The sequence below is a fragment of the Phragmites australis genome, chromosome 2, assembly GCF_958298935.1.
Source record: "Phragmites australis chromosome 2, lpPhrAust1.1, whole genome shotgun sequence".
In the NCBI taxonomy this organism is placed as follows: Eukaryota; Viridiplantae; Streptophyta; class Magnoliopsida; order Poales; family Poaceae; genus Phragmites; species Phragmites australis.
In genome coordinates, this window is record NC_084922.1 from 9,406,510 (window position 1) to 9,427,200 (window position 20,691).

At 42.7% G+C, this 20,691-nt stretch overlaps 1 protein-coding gene across 1 annotated transcript; it reads left to right on the plus strand.

Moving 5' to 3' along the window:
* Positions 1–17,749: 17,749 nt before the first annotated feature.
* Positions 17,750–20,310, plus strand: LOC133898608 (protein indeterminate-domain 7-like). The gene is made up of 3 exons (XM_062339304.1): positions 17,750–18,510; positions 18,623–19,022; positions 19,136–20,310. The coding sequence occupies exons 1-3, from the start codon at positions 18,354–18,356 to the stop codon at positions 19,980–19,982; spliced, it is 1,404 nt and encodes a 467-aa protein (XP_062195288.1). The 5' UTR covers positions 17,750–18,353; the 3' UTR covers positions 19,983–20,310.
* The last annotated feature ends 381 nt before the right edge of the window (positions 20,311–20,691 follow it).

Here is a 20,691-nt window from a genome sequence, read left to right on the forward strand (position 1 = left end):
TGAGGTCTTTACTTTTGGAAAGGAGCAGGAGTGTAAGACCCCAACCTGAGATCTCATGTGCCATTCATATCAGTCCCTGGATCAAGTAGTTGATATGCACAATACAACAATTATAGTATCACAGACAAACTTTGTACGTAATTACTAAGGTTCAGAGTACAAAAGGTTACAACACATACTGTATATTACAAACCAGACTGAGAGGCCAATAAAACACAGCGGAAAGCAGAAGCCCAAGCCACAAGCAGCTTAGGGTGCGAATGTGATTTCTAAGACTACTCTTCATCCCCGCCTTCACCTCCGGCGAAGTCGGTAACGACTTCCTCATTTGAATGATAGCAAGAGTGAGCGAAAGGTATTCAACAAGCCCTATACTACTTCAAGGTGTTGATTGATGCATAAAGAGATAATTCAAGGATGAGGCTTTACGGTTTAGCTTTAAGCGTAAAGCAGTTTATGCAGGTATTTAATTGTATCATCTATGATTAGATTTAAAATATTTTAATTAGTTCAAAACCAGGTAACAAGCTATATTTAGGATTTTTGGTCCTGGGAGGGGCTACACCTTACTCCATAGTCCCTATCATCACATCTGGTGTAACTCTAGTACCACACAACTTCTGATGGATCGAGCCAGGAACCTTATCACATGGACATCTAGTCCACATACTCATTCATTAAGACACACGCACCCAGAGTATATTCAAGCGAGACCATACATTCGCATATCCATGACCGTGGACATGGCTATTCGAATAGATTTATACTCTGCAGAGATTTTACAGCTTTACCCATGCGATATGCTCAACCTCCAACCGTTGTAAGCGGAGGAGTGAATCATACCAAGGCACTCTACTCACCTTTTTTGTCGAGCTTTTCTACGAGATTTACCACCAAGTACTAGTGGTCTTGTACTGAATGTCAGATTCCCTTTTTAAGCATTTGCAGATCCCTGCATGTTCAAACAAAGGGCCACATAGTCACTTGACTGCTCGCTGCTCTCAGCCTCCTAGTATGATGCCCAACTTAGTCCAGTGAAGAAAAGTCAAGTCATGCCCATTCTAGACACATGGTTGCACGGGGGTGGTTAAGCATGATGGTACAAGACTCGGTCCTTAAGTGGCCATGGTAGGTATCTTCTAGCCATGAATACCATATAGGTGACTCAAGCCCCCAGGAGCGTTCCCATCCAGAGTACTACTCCACCTACCCCTGTCAAACAGTTTTCACCTATTTTTACACAAATCCCACCATATACCACATGACATCAAGGATTTCACAACCATCACAGAATTCATAACCATCAAGAATCCATGGTATATGAGTTCAACTGTTGGAAGGAGGAGAAGAAGGCCGGCTGGGCAGCCGACCGATGTGCAACGCGTGGACAGCCACGATCGTGCAGGCGCGTGAGCGGGCTGTCTAGCTCGAGACTGAGCATGCAGAGTAGGCCGAGCGGCGCGGTCACGGCGCAGCGCGGGGAAGGAAGGAGGGGGTAGGGAGAAAGGAAGGTTGGGCCAGTTGCCATGGGACACGCGAGAGAAAAGGGAAAGAGGTTCGGCCTGGGAAGAGAGAAAAAGGAAAATTGAATAAGAAATTAGGTTTAAATTCAAATTGAGGTATTTGAATTTGGATTTGACTTTGTGTTAATATCAATTCAATTAAACATATTTGAATTATGATTTGGACTTGGATCTTGATTCTTGAGGGAGGATTCGAATTCAATATGGATTTGGGCTGAATAGAAACTAAGAATAGACTTGAAATTGAGAGACATTCAATTTCAAATCTCCACAAAAAGAAACATAAAAACCATAAACCAACACATATGAGCTAATTTAATGCGGGAATTATTTTGAAAACAATTTTAGTGCATTTTGGAATACTTGGTCAACTTAATACATTTAATATATATGAATATATACATACTAGTATATATACAATCATATACTAGCTGTGTTAAAGTTGGGGTAGATAACACGCATGAGCTGGAAATACAAGCTGCGTTGTTGTCCTTTTTTGAAACGATCCTACTTCTTCTTGTCTGTTGACACGTCTTCCGGGGCATAGCTAGAAAGACATATGAATTTTCGGATGTACTGCTTTACTGTCATTGATCCTTGCTTTTGGCTACAGAATTCGTTAGTCTTAATTTCCATGGTCCCTTCTAGCACATGGTACTTCCGGAACTCTTTATAGAATTCATCTCAAGTGATGGCATCAACATCTACTGATGCCTCACAGTAATTCTCCCACCACTCTGCTGCTGATCTAGTAAGTTGATGAGTTGCTAGATTTACCCTTTCTTAACCCTCACAGTTGATGACTTTGAGATTTCTGGTGATGGCCCCTAGCCAGTCATCAACCTTTAAGGGGTCTTCGGTACTATCAAAAGTTAGAGGTTTGATCCTCATGAACTCTGACATTTTGTTCTGCGGTTCATAACCTCAGTTGTTGTTTTCTATTTGTGTTATGGCCTCTAGTAGGCGGGTTGATTGGCCATCACCGCCACTAGGTCATTTTCTGGAGGTGAGGGCAGTGGGATTCCTTGACTTCTACGATGGCTCTGGTGGACTTCCCGCTCTACCTTGGCCTGTAGAGACGCTCCCTCTAGATCCTATCGCACTTTCGGTTTCAGATCCATCCTCAGGGGCCACAATGACGAGAGCCTCCTGGTGTTGTTGCCGAAGGTGAGACGATTTGCTGGATGATTCCATCTGTTCTTTGTAGATAAGATAGGAAGGAAGAGCTGAGATGCAACAAAAATATGAGGGTAAGCAAGATAAAAGCAAGTACAATCCTTGCCAATCACACAATCAAGAGCCAGCAAGAATCAACACCAAACACAAGCATCAACAACATGTATAAAGCAAACCTAGGACTATCTCTGCTAGGTCACTAGTACAAAATCTTTTGTTCTACACACGACAAAAGCATGCTCACTAAGCATCTGACTATAGGGTTATCTATAACAAAAGCTACAAAAGAATCTACTCCTACTACTAACTAGCCGTGACACGTCATTCTTATGCGTCATCTGCGGACCTGTCAGTGACGTTTCCAGTGGCTGACTCAGCAAGTGAGAGGGTCCCTGCTAGTGTCGGGGTGGAAGTGGGGTCGAAGATCCTATCGACGTCGATGTCGCTGTCGTGGTCACTAACGAGCTCGCGCTCGCTAGGGTCCTCCTCCTCTAAGTCATCGGTGGGTATCACCATATCTCCATTCTAAATCGACTCAGCAAGCACTAATCCTCCACTGGCTTCTAGAACTGGCAAGGAGCCAATCCTGCCGTCTGCTATAGCTACTGCTATATGTTCTGGTAGGAGGGGTACAACTGAAAGGATGATTTGTTGGGTCTTACTCGCGGGTAGCATGAAGATACTCTTCCTGGAAGTTGTTCTAACTTAGGAGCCCTTCATGGCATTTTGTTTGTTAAGATCCCTGTGATGCACCCTTACCGTCCTCTGCCATCCTTCGCGAATCCTTACCGTGGTGTCTTCAACGGCTGCGACCTGGACCCTGATCTGACCCATTATCACACGGAGAGCTCTCTCCCGTGTCTCTGACTCCTCTGCGCTCTGGCGACTAACTTGGAATAGCTGATAGGTCTCATTATGCATGTGCTCCAAGGTGTGGAGGTACTGTGCCATGATGGCCACGGTGGTATCGTCCTCCTCTTCCTCCTGCCCTACATCCTACATGGTGGTTAGACGTGCACACCAAGCGGCTCACTGGCTAGTGGCAGTTGGGAAGTGCCTCATGGGAGCGTGTGCCACCTCTCTGACACGTCTCCCGCACAAGTGTTGAAGTGCTTCATAGGCCACTAACTGATACATGTCAGGGTACCGTACTCCAGTCGTGCTGATGTGCCACGATCGCCAGCTGGGGTATCTCGGATAGTCGAACATCTGTAGCAAAGCTTGGCACTTCTGGGATCCATTCTCGTCATACTCACGCCCGGTGTACTCCAGGCGTCGGGTATATCCTAGGTAACAACAAGCTTCTCACAATAACTTGGGAAAACCCTTCACTAGATATCTGCCAGGGAAAAAGGGACAACTTAGAACTAGCATAATAAGTTTTCAAATGTAACAAGACAGAAGGTAAGTACAGAAGTAGTTTTGATAATACAGTTTTTGGAAAATAAACAGACATGAGAAATTCTATCCTATGGTCACATCCTATAGCCAAGCATGGCTCTGATACCACTCCTATAAGACCCTAACCTAGGATCTCTTGTGTCACCCGTATCAGTCCTTATATCAAGTAGCTGATACGCACAGTATAACAGTTGTAGTATCACAAACAAACTTCGTAAGTAATTACAAAGTTTCAGTATACAAAAGGTCACAACCCATACTGTATATTATAAACCTGGCCGAGAGGCCAACAAAACACATTGGAAAGTAAAAGCCCCAGCCACAAGCAACTTAGGGTGTGAACATAACTTCTAAGACTACACTTCATCCTCGCCTTCACTTCCAACGAAGTTGGCGTCGACTTCCTCATATGAATGACAATAAGAGTGAGTACAGAAGGTACTCAGCCAGCCCTATATTACTTCAAGTTGTTGATAGATGTATAAAGGGGTAATTCAAGGATGAGGCTTTATGGTTTAGTTTTAAGCGTAAAACAGTTTATGCATATATTCAATTGAATCATTTATGATTGGCTTTAAAACAATTTTAGTAGTTCAAAACCAGGTAACAAGCTATATCTGGGGGTTTTCGATCCTAGGAGGGGCTACACCTCACTCCGCAGTCCCTATCATCACATCTGGTGTACCTCTAGTACCACATAGCTCCTGACGGATCGAGCCAGGAACCTCATCACACGGATATCTAGTCCACACACTCATTCATCAAGACACACGCTCACTGAGTCTATTCAAGCGTGACCATGCCTTCGCATATCTATGACCGTAGATATGACTATTCAAATAGGTTCACACTCAGCAGAGGTTTTATAGCTTTACCCATGCGATATACTTAGGCTCCAACCGTTGCAAGCGGATGAGCGAATCATACCGAGACATTCCATTCACTTTTTCTGCCGGGCTTTTCTACAAGATTTACCGCCAAATACTAGTGGTCTTGTAATGAACGTCAGTTCCTTTTTAAGCATTTATCGGTCTCTGTATGTTCAAATAGAGGACCACATAGTTACTTGACTGCTCACTGCTCTCAACCTCATAGTATATACCCAACTCAGTCCGGTGACGAAAAGTCAAGTTTTGCTCATTCATGACGTATGGTTGCATGGGGGTGGCTAAGCATGACGGCACTAGACTCAATCCTTAAACGGTCAGGGTAGGTATCTTCTAGCCATGAACACCATATAGGTGACTCAAGCCCCTAGGAGCATCTCATCTAGAGTACTACTCCACCTTCCCCTGCAATCTTCTAGCCATGAACACCATATAGGTGACTCAAGCCCCTAGGAGCATCTCATCTAGAGTACTACTCCACCTTCCCCTGCAAAACTATTTTCACTCATTTTTACACACCTTCCACCATATCCTATATGACATCAAGGATCCATGGTATATGAGTTTAACATTGACAACAATAATTCTTATATCCGAGGAGAGGTTTTTTAAGGTAGTGTTTGCTTCATGGGACAGGATGGGATGGAGCGGATCCATCCCATTTTTGAGCTATTTGGATAGAGAGCAGTGAGATGGAATGGTTTAGAATTAGGGAATATTCTTCAAATATTCAGGACAGAGCCGCTCCAAAAAAAATGGTGAAACGCAGCCATCCAACTTCGAACGTGACACTGACGATGGGCCCGAGGTGCTAAAATACGTTCCATCTCACCCACCAAACAAGTCTTTATATATGAATTGAATCATCCTATCCTCAAATATATATGAATGGAATCATCTCATCCCTCCTCGCTTTCCAACCAAATACTACCTAAAGGCGACGTCTCCGAGGAGACGTATTCAATCCTAAGCATGCTATATATGAGGAGGCCGGGCAGGCGGCCGACAGCAGACTGATGTGTGACTCGTGGGTGGCCACACTCGTGCGGGCGCACGTGCGCGGGCGGGCTTTCCAGCTTGAGGGCGAGCAGGCCGAGTGGGCCGAGCAACGCGGTCGCGGCCCAGCGTGGGTAAGGAAGGAGGGGGGAAGAAAGGAAGGCCAGGCTGGTTACCATGGGCCGCGCGAGAGATAAGGGAAAGAGGTTCGGCCCGGGAAGAGAGAAAAAGGATAATAGAATAAATAATTAGGTTTAAATTCAAATTGAGGTATTTGAATTTGGATTCGACTTTGGATTAATATCAATTCAATTAAACATAATTGAATTGTGATTTGGACTTGGATCTTGATTCTTGAGGGAGGATTCAAATTCACTTTGGATTTGGGCTGAATAGAAACTGAGAATAGATTTGAAATTGAGAGACATTCAATTTCAAATCTCCACATAAAGAACCATAAAAACCATAAACCAACACATATGAACCAATTTAATGCAGGGATTATTTTGGAAACAATTTTAGTGCAATTTGAAATACCTGATCAACTTAATACATTTAATATATATTAATATATACATATAAGTATATATATACATTCATATACATATTTCTAGATTTTATTTAGCCTAATTAATCATAAAAAGTTTTAATTGGGAGTGAAATTTGTAATTAATTAATATGTTTTAAAACTCAGGATGTTACAAGGAGGATCAACAAAAGGTAGCCAACATGCTTAACTGCAAACTGAGGGTGCTTCCTCTAAAATATTTGGGTATTCCTGTCTCTGATCATCACTTAGGCATTGTTGTATCCTTTGAGGTTCTATCAAAGATGGTCAAAAGGTTAGACCTATGTAGGAGAAAAAACCTAACTTATGGCAGCAAGCTAACTCTGACAAATTCATGACTAATTAGTCTACCCATGTACACCATGGGGTTTTACATTCTTCCAGGGGTACATAAGAAAATTAACACTATTAGATCTCGGTTCTTTTGGAGGGGGCTCAGGATGTGAACAAATATGACTTAGCTAAATGGGAAGCTATTTGCAGGCCTAAAGACCATGGTGGTCTGACATTCTAAACACAATGGTTATGAATGAATGTGTGCTTGTCAAATGGATTGGGAAGATCTGCTCTGGGTCTGAGGAAACCTGATTCCAACTCCTCAAGGCCAAATACATGCCAGATGAAAATTTCCACACCTCCAGACAGAGAAGCACTTCTCAATTTTGGTAGAGATTGCACAAGGTTAAACATCTTTTTCAATGGGGAGTTGTTTATAAAGTGAATAAAGGTAACAATGTACTCTTCTATAAAGTTGTGTGGTTGGGAGAGACTCCTCTAAAAGTCCAATTCCCTAGCCTTTTTTGGCTTGTGTGCTTGCCCAGATTCACTAGTCTATGATTGTTGGGATAATAATGAGTTGGTGGTTCATTTTAACAGAAGTCTAACTACAAATGATCTACTCCAATGGGAAGAGCACAAGCTGCGTAATGTGCACCTGAATACTCAGAAGATGGAGCAGCTTGGGTTCTAAATAAATCAAGGAGATCTACTGTTAAATCCTTATATAGAATCCTAACTTTTGAGGGGGTTCTCAGCAAGGGGGCTAAAAAAAATCTAGTGAACCAAAATATCCCACAGAATCAAGATCTTCCTGTGGCAGCTTCTACATAATAAGCTACCAGTGGCCTTCTCCCTTAAGAAGAGGGGTTGGTAAGGGAACATACAGTGATGTCTGTGTGGTAAACCTAATGATGTCAACCATATATTCTTTGGGTGTGTGTTGGCACAATTTTCATGGAGTGTCCTAAGAGATGTCTTTGGCTGGAATGGATTCCCTACCTCAGTAGCTTATTTAGGGCAAGCTGGCTCCTGAAGGTTTTTTAATATCTCTCAAAACTTAGGTTTTTTCCTTTTTGCAGGTATTCCTTGGGCTCTCTGGAGGACAAGGAACACAATGATGATGGAAAAGAAGTTCCCTAAAAGGCCAGCTGAAATTTTGACCCTCGCTATATCGTTCATGCAGAAATAAGACATCCTTCTCTATGATGACGATAAGCTGATGGTGGACAGTGTCTCTTCTCAAGTCCAAGAGTGGTTGTGGGGCTTCAATCCGAATCCCGGCTTAGTCACTGATATTTGCGACATTTCATTTGATGCTTCGCGACCTCTTATGTAATAGGATAGTATTTTACTGCCCTGTGTTTCTCAACGTTGTTGCCCTGTGTTTCTCAACGTTGTTGTATCTAGTGCACTGGTAACCTTAGTTCTCAACGTTGTTCGATCAAACATGAGATATGATTTTTATGTGAAAAAATCATTTGGGGAAAAAACTACGGATGCCAATCAACGATCTTCACTATATCAAGGATGTGTACAATGCAGGGGATTACAATGAGCGTCCCCTCCCCCTCGTGTGGCTTACAAGATATATTTATAGGGGTGGACACATGCAACTCGAGACTAATAAGGATTATTGTGAAACAGGGGCTGAATGCATCTCTTTAATGGCCCAATAAGAATCTGGATCACAATCCAACAAACTCCATCTTGAGACGAATTCTATCTTGTAGCAAAGGAAGAATCATCAATGAACTCCCTTCAATAATAAATATCACAAACGTCAAAAGTCTCTTGGACTCAAACTGTAACACCAACTAAACTTGAGCATAACTCAAATTTAGTACAGAAACTGACTTTATCATCATATAAACAAGATTATCACCTGTGCTTATCTTGCATATTTTAATATCACCTTGAGCAATGACATCTCGAATAAAATGATACCTCACATCAATATGTTTTGTTCTTTCATGAAACATTTGATCTTTTGTGAGGTAAATATCACTCTGACTATCACAAAAAATATTAATGCAATAATTATGTCCACAAATCTCAATGTACAAATCTCTCAGTCAAACAGCTTCTTTGCATGATTCAAAAATAACCATATATTCAACATCAGTAGTTGATAAAGCAACAATAGCTTACAAACATGCTTTCCAACTAACAACACAATCACTCATGGTGAAAACATAACCCGTGAGATATCTCATCTTATCCAAATCACCAGCATGATCAGAGTCAACATAACCAACAAGTTCATCTCTAGATTTTTCAAACGGCAAACAAGTATTAGAAGTACCACGTAGATACCTGAAAATCCACTGAACAACTTTCCAATATACTCTTTACCAGGATTAGCCATGAATCCACTAACAACACTTAATGCATGAGATAAATCAGGATGAAAGCTGAACCAATTGCACTTGAATATGGAACTTTAGATATGTACTCAATATCATAATTTGACTCAAGACATAAAGCTGATGATAATTCAAAATGCGCAGCTAATGGAATACTCACTAGTTTTGCATCATGCATATTAAAACAACGAAGGACCTTCTCAATACAACCTTATTGACTAAGATATAACCTGCCAGTTTTCCTATCTCTAATGATGTTCATTCCAAGAATTTTTTTTGCTACACCTAAATCCTTCATCTCAAATTCACTACTCAACTGTGATTTCAATTTAGCTATTTCTGATGATCCTTTGCAACAAGCAACATATCATCGACATAGATAAGCAAATAAATAGTTGAACCATTAACAGTCTTCAAATAGACACATCTATCATAATCAGAACGCTTAAAACCATTAGAGAGCATAAATGAGTCAAACCTGTTATACCACTATCTAGGTGATTGCTTCAAACCATAAAGAGATTTCTTTAATTTACAAATAAAGGTCTTTTTTTTTTCTAGGAATAACAAAACCTTTAGATTGATCCATATAAATATCTTCATCCAACTCCTCATGTAAGAATACAGTTTTAACATCTAATTGCTCAGATTCATAATCACGCATAGCAATACTACTGAGTAAAGTGCGAATAGAACTATGCTTCACAACAGGGGACAAGACATCATTATAATAAATACCTAGAATCTGGCTATAGCCTTTAGCAACCAACCATACTTTATACATTGCTACTTCATTAGGAGAAATACCCTCCTTTATTTTGAAAATCAACTTGAAACAAACAACCTTCTTCTTTTTTGGCAATTTTATTAAATCCTAACTACCATTCTTTTCAAGTGACTCCATTTCATCTTGCATTGCAACCAATTAATTATTGCAATCAGCATAAGTAATAGCCTCATTATAATTAGAAGGTTCTGCATACCTTCAACTTCTCCTGCACAACTCAAAGGATAAGAAACAATATTACACTCCTCAATTAACCTCTTGGGTGGATTAATTTGCCTTCTAGACCTATCAATTATAATAAAATATTGTGTAAGCTGCACAATAGAAGAATGTGGAATACTAGATGAATCATGACCAATAAATAATTTTTCAGCAATAGGTGTATCTTGGATAACAACATCTGGTGTATTTTCTGCATTAATAAAATGCTCCACCTGCAAGCTAAAACTCTGCTGACTTTGAACAGGAGTATTAGGCAATATAGCAGATTCATTAAAGACAATATTCCTACTAATCACCACCTTTTGTGTTGCAGTATTCTATAATTTATAACCTTAACACCAGATTTATAACCAAGAAATATACACTTAATAGCTCTAAGCTTCAATTTACCACTATCAACGTGAGCATAAGCAAGACAACAAAAAACTCTCAATTATGAATAATTAGGTGAGAATTAGACCATACCTCAATTAGAGTTTTCTTATCAATGACAATGTTGGGTAATCGGTTAATAAGATAGCAAGCAGTGGAAGCGATTCAACCCAAAAATGCTTATTCATACCTGCATTAGACAACATGCAAATGTCCCTCGAGATGATAGTTGTATTCATACGCTCAGCTACACCATTTTGTTGTGGAGTAATAGGAAGAGTGTAGTACCCCACAATACCTTTAGACTTACAATATGAATCAAATTCATTAGAATAGATTTCATCCCATTATCAATGCAAAGCTTCTTTACCTTCTTTTTGGTTTGCCTTTCAACCATAACCTTCCACTCTTTAAATGTTTTAAATGTTTTTGATTTATGCTTCAAAAAGTAAGCCAAACTCTCATCGAGTAATCATCAATAATAGTTAACATATAACGAGAACCACCTAGCGAAGGCCTACGAGATGGTCCCCACAAATCAGAATGCACATAATCAAGAATATCTTCTGTTGTATGAACCAAAGTGTTGAATTTCACCCTCTTATGCTTGCAAAATATACAATGCTCACAAAATTTCAGCTTGGCGATGTTATATCCATCAAGAAGACATCTCATGCTCAATTTTGCCAAACCAAGTTCACTCATATGCCTAAGACGCATATGCCAAAGATTAGTAGCATCATAATCTGATAATGAATGTGAACTTACAGCGGCATCCCATGTGATTGTAGTGCGTGGAAGATGATATAAATTGGCAGACTTTAAATCACCTTTCATTATAATAAGGGATCTTTTTTGACCTTTAAAATATCATGTCCACCATACAAATCATACCCTTTTATCATGATTACTCAAGGAAATAAGATTCATTTTCATACCTGGAACATGTCTCACATGTCACGGTTCTAACAATGCCATCATGAATCTTTATCATAATCGATCCAATTCCAACAATTAGACATGAGTTATCATTACCCATCCTAACAGAACCTGTATCTTGAACAGAATTATAAGTGGTGAACCAATCTCTATATATGTATATATGAAAAGACGCAGCAAAGTCAACAATCCATTCATCACCACCACTAGCACATCCAGCAAAAGCAACGAAAGTCTCTCCATCAAAACTATTATCAGAAGTAGCAACAGAAGCTTTACCATCTTCATTAGCCTTTCCTCTTTTCTTTATTCTTCAACTTGTAACATTCATATATATCATAATTATCTTTCTTGCAATACCTGTATAATTTTTCTTTGCCTCTGGACTTCGAACGACCCATGTAACCGTTTGAACTTTTACCTATGTGGCCATGATGCGAATTCTTGTCCTTTGTCCTGCCACGCACAATTAAACCTTCTCCATTGGAAGTCAAGGTATTAGTAGATACCATCTGTTTCATCTTTTCTTTGGCATACAAAGTTTCATAAACTTCTTTCAAAGTTAATGTATCATGAATGTACAATATGGTATCTTTGAAGTTTGCAAAAAACTAGGCAATGAGCATAAAAGGGTTTAGGGTTTAGGGTTTAGGCAATGATCATATTTTACCTCTATGAACTGTAGGTCAGTAATGATCTCCTTAAAGAAAGAAAGATGATTCAACACAAAATCACCCTTTGTAATTTGTGCGTGAACAACTTTAGCTTCAGATACATTTTGCTGGTCAAATCCTTTAACATGCAAATTGATTCCATCTTTAGCTATAAAGTAGCAGCAATTTTCTCCTACAAAACCTCCTACAAAATATTTTTTGATAAATGAAGATGAATTTATGACGAAGTATTACGACCCTTTCTCTTTTTCTTCATCGGACCAAAACTTTTAATCCTTATTCTTAAAATTATTAAGCGCATCATCCAGATTAGTTTGCGCAAAATAGCCCATATCTTAAATTGTCATAGGAAAAATCTTATATCACGATCTAGCAACGATATATCATACTTTAAAGAAGCCCTGCCGAAGAATAATCACAGCAAAATAGTCACCTATGGTACAACCCTGTGCACGAAGCAAAAAATTGCAAAAGTCCCCGTACACTTAGTGTACGTGCAGCAATAAAACAACAAAGCTCCTGGTAGACTTCGTCGGGTGCATGAAGCAAAATCAGGCTGAAAATTAATAACCGACTCAAAAAACACCGGTTGGATCCTTTCGTGGCCAACCGGATCTTCTGTGGCAAGCGTTCTGCGTAGTAGATCTTGTGGCCTCTCGAGTTTGGATATGCCATAGAGCGTGGAGCTGGCCTCTCGAGTTTGCACCGCATGGAGCTGGCCTCTCAACTGTCCGGGCGAATGGCTCGGTCGGCATGGAGGAGTCGGGAAGTGCGCGGCAGCAAGCTCCATGCGGTGCACGCTTGGTTAGAGGCGCAATGGCATGCGGGTCTAGGGCGTGACAGTAGCAAGAGACCTCCGGCGATGAGCCAGAGTCGACAGTCAGCATGTGAAGACAGAGACGACGGCCGGTGCCTGGATGAACATGTGCGGAAGAGCGATGCGAGGAAGAAGACCAGCGACGACAATGTAGATCTGAACCCTGGCGGCGAAAGCGAAAGGAGACCGACGGTGAACCCGGCGAAATCCACGAATCCCGAGTGAAAGGGATTTTTTTTTCATACTCGTGTATCAATCGGGCTTTGATACCATTTGTTAGAAATTAAACATGATAGGATCAAATATGAGACACGATTTCTATGTGTAAAACTCTTATGAGAAAAAAAAACTACAAGCGTCAATCGACGATCTTCACTATATCAGGGTACAATATAGAGGATTACAATAAGCGTCTCTCTCCTCGTACGGCTTACAAGATATATTTATAGGAGTGAACATATGTGACTTGAGTCTAATATGAATTGTTCCAGAACATGGACTGAAGGCGTCCCTTGTATGACCTAATAAGAATTCGGATCACAATCCAACAGTTTACATTTAAAAATATAGGAAAAATGTAACCTCTCTCTAGATGAAATTGAGTTTAGAAAATTCTTAAGAAGTAGAGCAATCGATCTGACAGTCATCGAAAAGACTCGTCAACGACAATACTCACGCCTCACCTGGATACGAAAGGCCGATGCAAACACAAAGTTTTTCCAGCTGAAAGCAAATGCAATGAGGAGAAAAAACTTCATCAAAAAATAGAAACAGACACCAGCACGGCTAACACAAAGGAGGCAAAGGCGGCATAATTGAATACGTATTTCATCAAGCATATCGGAACAGCAAGGGAGAGAACAGTGGGACTCAACTGGGAGGCCCTATAGTATGTCTAGCATGAACTGACTGAGCTAGAGGATCCTTTCAAGGAAGAAAATGTGCTATTGACAATTATATCTCTCCCTTCTGAAAAATCGTCGGGCCCATACAGCTATATTGGGTTGTTCTACAAAACATATTGGCAGGTTATCAAGTTGGATTTTCTGGTAGCATTGCGTGCTTTCTATGATTTGAGATGCTCCAACCTACATCTCCTCAATGATGCCGACATCGTTCTGCTACCCCAAAAGATAGAAGCATCTAAGGTCTCGGACTATAGACCCATAAGTCTCATCAAAAGCTTCTCCAAAATTGTCTCTAAGTTGTTTGCCAATAGGCTCGTGCCACGCCTGAACGAGATTTTGTCGAGGAGCCAAAATACTTTTATCAAAACAAGGTGCATCCACGACAACTTCATCCATATGCAAGGTGTGATACATGAATTACACAAGAAAAAGGCAGTGCCCTTGTCATGAAATTAAACATAGCAAAAGCTTTTGACTCTGTAAGTTGCCATACATATTTGAGGTCCTCGATGTGCTGGGTTTTAGTGTCTGATGGAGTGATTGGATTGCATAGCTTCTGGCAACTGCTTTCTCACATGTTCTACTTCAGGGAGCCTGGAACTTATGTCAACCATGCAAGAGGTCTTTGGCAGCAAGAACCCCTTTCACCGATGCTTTTTATCATTGCAATCGACCCGCTACAACGCTTATTCCAGCTGGCCTAGCAGAACATGCTACTCTCAGCGATTCTTTCTAGGAAAGCAAATCTCTGTTGCGCCCTATATGTTGACGATGCAATTTTATTCTTCACTCCGGGCAAAGAACAGGTAAAGACCATAAATAGAATTTTACAAGTGTTTGGAAATAGGTCGGGTCTGCTTACCAATTTCATACAAACCAAAATCGTCCAAATTAGATGTGACGATGCCCAACTTTCCAACATCCAAGAGGAGTTTCCTGGAGTAGTCAAGAGCTTCCTTTGCAGGCATCTTGGTCTGCTTTTTTCATACAAGGAAATTAAGAAGGGTTGACGTTCAGCCGCTACTAGATAAGCTGAGGGTAGATTGCCAGGGTGGAAGGGAAAGTTGTTTTCTTTGGCAGGTATAGATGCTTTAGTCACATCAGTCCTGTCTTCCCTGCCCACTTGCCATTTTATGGTCTTCCCTTTGCAAAAATGGCTCCTAAGATAAATCGATCGCATTTGGAGAGCATTCCTGTGGAAAGGTGAGGAACCAGAGAAGGTAAATGGTTCTCACTCTCTAGTAAACTGGAGGGTGCCAGCTGGGCCCAAAGAGCTCGGGGGGCTGGATATCCTTGATTTAGAGCATTTCGCTAGAGCTCTGAGAGTTCGGTGGCTTTGGTTTCGATGGGTGTATCCTCGATTTAGAGCATTTTGTTAGAGCTCTGAGAGTTCGGTGGCTTTGTTTTTGACGGGTGGACGCGGAAAGACCATGGAACAAGCTACGAATTCCGTGTGACATGATGGATTAAGACCTCTTCACGATCTCCACTGAAGTATCAAGAGGCAATGGGAGAAAGACCACCTTCTGGCATGATAATTGGTTGAACGAGGTAGCACCTAGGGTTATCACCCCTGATCTCTATAAAATGGCTAAATGTAAGCTACGGACTGTGCATAAGGAGCTACAAAATGGAAACTGGATCCCCAACCCGTGTCCACTTACAATGCGGGACAAGCTAGCTTAGTTTATAGAGTTGTGGATTGCGCTGCAGCATGTGCATCTTGACATGGAAGGAAAGGATCAAATCCGCTAGAGGTGGACTGCGAGAGGAAGATATGATTCGCGGAGCGCTTACAACATTCAATTCGTCAGAGCTTCCAAGCGCTACATCAAGAAGTCAGTCTGGAGGGCTTATGCTAAGCCAAAATTCAAAATATTTGCTTGGCTTCCCGTGCAGGAGAAAATACTAATGGTGGAGAACTTGATAAGGAAGTGATGGCCACACACACAACTCTGCTCCCTCTATCACACAGCTAATGAGGATGTCACACACCTAGCGAAAAATTACCCCTATACGAATCATGTGTTGTGCATCTTATCTCTATGGTTCGGATGGAGCCACCTCCGTGTTCTCTTCGACCACAACAGTGTCCGGTCGTGGTGGCGACATGCACGTATCGAGATTGCAAAAGAAGACAGACCAGAGTTCAATGAAAATGTCATCTATTTTTGTGGAACATTTGGAAGTAAACAAACTATCGTATTTTCCAAGGATAATCGCTGGACCTGGAGACAGTGGCCATGTTGATGGGAACAAATATATAACAAAAGAAAAGAACTTGGTGTGAGTGGCCTTCTGTGTAAGGTGTAAGTTTTTGTAGTGTTTTTCGTTGTTCATCAGCTGTATTTTCTCTCGTTGTTTCCATAGTTCCCTTGCAAGTTGGTAGGGAATTGCTGTTCCCGACTTATTTCTTCTATTAATAATACATGGTAATCCTCTTGTTGTGTTCTTAAAAAAAGATTCAGAAATGTCTTAGCTAGTGATAATCTATACCTTTTTTTTTTACTTGGGGGACATAGGATATATGCACTTGATTGTGCTGACCGGATTTGCTGGTTTCCGTCAGCATCTTTATTCTACTCCTGCCATATGTTAGCTGACCAATTTGATATGCAAATTCCTGCCATACTTGACATCAACCAGGCAGGCTGGGACCTAGCCAAGTGAAATACTGTTCATTGCAGAGTCAGGGCATGGCGGCATGTCAAGCAAGCAACCTGTGAAGAACTCACCAATCAATGGACCAATCATGTATGTGCAAATGAAAAAAGCTGACCCTTTTGCTTAGTAGCTTTCTTTACCACTCACTCACTCAGTTCCCTTTTTCCTTCCTTAATAACAATATAAATGGAGGAAGAGCCCATCATCTCTTGATGCCCGGAAATCATACCAACCTTTTTACCAGACTTTTCCACTTTCAAGACAAAAAAGGCTGCGTGCCCCGATTTATTTGCCCTACCTGAAGGATATATCGTGCTACATTTGTACAGGGAGGTACCAAACCCATGGCTGTAAGGGACGTTGGTTGAAAGATAAGTAAATTTTATAAAACTATAACTATTTATATCTAATTATCATAAAACTATAACTTTTAGAATAAATTTATAAAACTATAGGTACTTATAACTTTAGTAACATAGTTCGAGAAATCACATTGGAACAATTGAAAAACCTCAGTTCGAATGATATGACCTTGGCAGGTTAATGTCCATACAATCTTCCTGGTATTTATTCGATGCCGATTTCGGCTGACACTGCAATATGCAAACTAGATACTTGTACAGCTAGCTATTAATTTCAGTTTCAAAACCCAGAAAAATGCTTTGCAAATGCTGTATCTTTGATACTACCAGACTCAAATATTTGAAATCCAACAATTTGCAGATATTTTATTTTGCTATTCATGCTTCTAGAAAAATTCTTAGGGAAGAGTTACAAACTCGGAACTAAATTGCCGTTGCAATCTCACGATTCACAGTACTGTACCACTGTATACTAGCACAGTACGTACCCTGTGCATAGATTATTGCAGATAGGTTATTAAGATCTCTTGGAAGAGCATAGAATGGGATTAGAGAGCACTAACAGCAGAAGGTACAAGGGATTTCTTGAGGCGGGTGCATTAGAGAGAGAGAGAGAGAGAGAGGACCAGAGGAAAAGACACAAAGCCAAGCGCTCCGTGTGTGCTAGCTGCCGTTTTTTTGCGGAGCCCAGCGATCCACAGTGTAAGCATGGTGTCTTGTGATACTAATGGTCATTGGTAAATATCTTAATAACAACACTATTATATATGAGATGATGCTATGATTTTAATAGAATTACTGCTTGGTGATACCAGTACAGGATTTTTTGATCCGCTCCTGTTCCGTGTGATTGCGGGTGTGGAACGGGTGGAATTGCGCACTAGCAAGCCCCTAGCTCATCCGCGTCTCTCTCCTCGTTCCTCTCTCGCTTCCTTTCTCCTCCCTCTCCTCCCTTTCTCTCTAGGCTCCAGCTATCAACCCTAGCAGGTTATATTCAAGCCTATCGTCTTCTTCCTCCAACCCCATTCTTGGCAAATTCTCTCAGCTCGACCAGCTTAATCAGATCGATCGCTGAGCTAACACCACTCTCACTCCATGTGTGAGTGACAATTCCGCAACGCTGTTAGTATTAGTACGACGTACAAGCTAGTCGATCCCCACAAGATTCAAGGAGGACCTAGCTAGGTGTCTGTGCCCCCACTGCTGCAGCAGCAGGACAAGCACTAGTTGATCTGGGTGCAACTGCAAGTACCACCACGGCTGCACATGTTCGGATCGCCCGTGAGATCAGATCCTGCTTCCGGTTGAATTCCGACCCCAACCTGCACCTGACAGCTGCATGCGCGCAAACTGATCCATCCGTCATCCACAGCAGCGGTAGATAGCATCAGAAGAAGATCATATCGATCAGGAAGATGATGCTGAAGGATCTGGCAGCAATTCAGCAGCAGCAGCTGGCCGCCGACGAGAACATGTCGAACCTGACCTCCGCCTCCGGCGACCAGACCAGCGTCTCCTCCCAACCCCTCCCTCCTCCCGCCAAGAAGAAGCGCAGCCTCCCGGGGAATCCAGGTATCATCCCATCGCTCAGTTCTTGAATATTTGATTTCTCGATGTGATGATGATTGATGCCGAAAATTCACTGATCGATCGATGCGTGGATCGACTGACGAACTACCGGCAGACCCTGCTGCGGAGGTGATCGCGCTGTCGCCGCAAACGCTGATGGCGACGAACCGGTACATCTGCGAGGTGTGCGGCAAGGGGTTCAAGCGCGACCAGAACCTGCAGCTGCACCGGCGTGGGCACAACCTGCCGTGGAAGCTCAAGCAGCGCAACCCCAAGGAGGTGGTGCGCAAGAAGGTGTACGTGTGCCCGGAGCCCGGTTGCGTGCACCACGACCCGGCGCGCGCGCTCGGCGACCTCACCGGCATCAAGAAGCACTTCAGCCGCAAGCATGGCGAGAAGAAGTGGAAGTGCGACAGGTGCGCTAAGCGCTACGCGGTCCACTCCGACTGGAAGGCGCACTCCAAGGTCTGCGGCACGCGCGAGTACCGATGCGACTGCGGCACCCTCTTCTCAAGGCACGTCGTCTTCCGTTGCTCGTCTCTTGCGCACAATTAATACGCATACATGCATGGTCGCGTGAACGATCAAGTCAGGTTTGATATGTTGATTGCTCCGTGCTCGCGTACAGGAGGGACAGCTTCATCACGCACAGGGCGTTCTGCGACGCGCTCGCGGAGGAGAGCGCGAGGGCGGTGACCGCGGCGGCGGCAGTGGCGGGACAGAACCCGGGGATGCTCTTCTCGCACTCCGGGGGCGGGGGCAGCGCGGGATTGCAGCTGCCGGCTGTGCTGGACCCGTCGCTGCCGCTGGGCGGGCACGGACTGTCGCTGCAAGAAATATGCCTCAAGAAGGAGCAGCAGCAGTTCGCGCCGTCGTGGCTCACGGCGCAGCAGCAGTTGGAGCTAGCCGGCGCGGGCAATTCGGCCGTGTTCGGCTCGGGGAGGCTGGACCAGGAGTACATCGGAAGCTCGACGCCGGAGAGCACCTTGCAGCCGGCGGGCCTGAGCTTCGGGTTCTCAGCGTCCGCCGCTGGCACGGCCTCGGCGCACATGTCAGCAACCGCGCTCTTGCAGAAAGCTGCACAGATGGGTGCAACTCTGAGCCGACCGTCGAACCAGGGCCAGATGGCGAGCACTCACAGCACCAGCACTATCAATGCTGCCACTGCCAACTCAGCAGCTGCTCCTACTGCCAACGTGAATAGCACCGGCGCAGGCCCAGGCTCTGGCCTCGGCTTCGTGGCATCTCACTTTGGAGCGGACGAGGGGGCAAGGACTGATCGCGACGCTGGCAACGGCGGCAATGCCGTCGGCGCGGGTGGCGGCAATGACGGCCTCACCAGGGACTTCTTGGGGCTGCGGGCGTTCTCCCACGGCGGCATACTCAGCATGGCCGGGTTCGATCCCTGCATGTCGTCGGGCACGTCGGCGGCGTACGAGCAAGGGCACCAGAGCAGCAAGCAGTGGCATGGCTAGTCAACTCAATGGCATACCTCGCCATGGATGAATCATATCCTAAATGATGCAACATGCGTGCATGGACATTGCTAGCTCGGTCATGTCGAGATGGATATTTAGGTAAGTCGGATCGATCGATAACCAGTTCGCTTTTTTCTTGGCACTTATTTTGATGTCCATTTGTGGGGTATGGGCTGTTCTATTCTTATATAATCTGCAATGTGCTATATATGGAAGACTTACAAATGTTTATGCTATATGTCATAGTTAATTCTAGTTATTATTCGGAATATATCCATTTGTAATCAGTAGTGTTACGCTGGATAACGCTATGATATGTTATGCATGTCGTTGGCCGCACTTGATCAAATGACAGTTCAGGTTTCCTTCAACTTTCAAGTGTAATAACATTTGAAATTATGCGGAACTAATTGAAGGATATGCACTAGAACTGAAATTTATGAAAGATGTGTCTATAGCTATATCTGGTATTTTTTCAGAAAAAATTGATAGACTTTGAATTAAGTTTGATTATCATGGAGTTTCCACGGTATATAGCGTTGAAAAGGAAACAACATTAAACAGTAGCAGCAGTATCCGACATTATTAATTGATCGGCATAATAGCGTAAATTGACAAATACTACTGTCTCGTTTTAGTTAGATATTTTCGTATGTCTTGGGTAAAAATATTTTCCTTACTTAACTGGTTTAATATTGTACATATT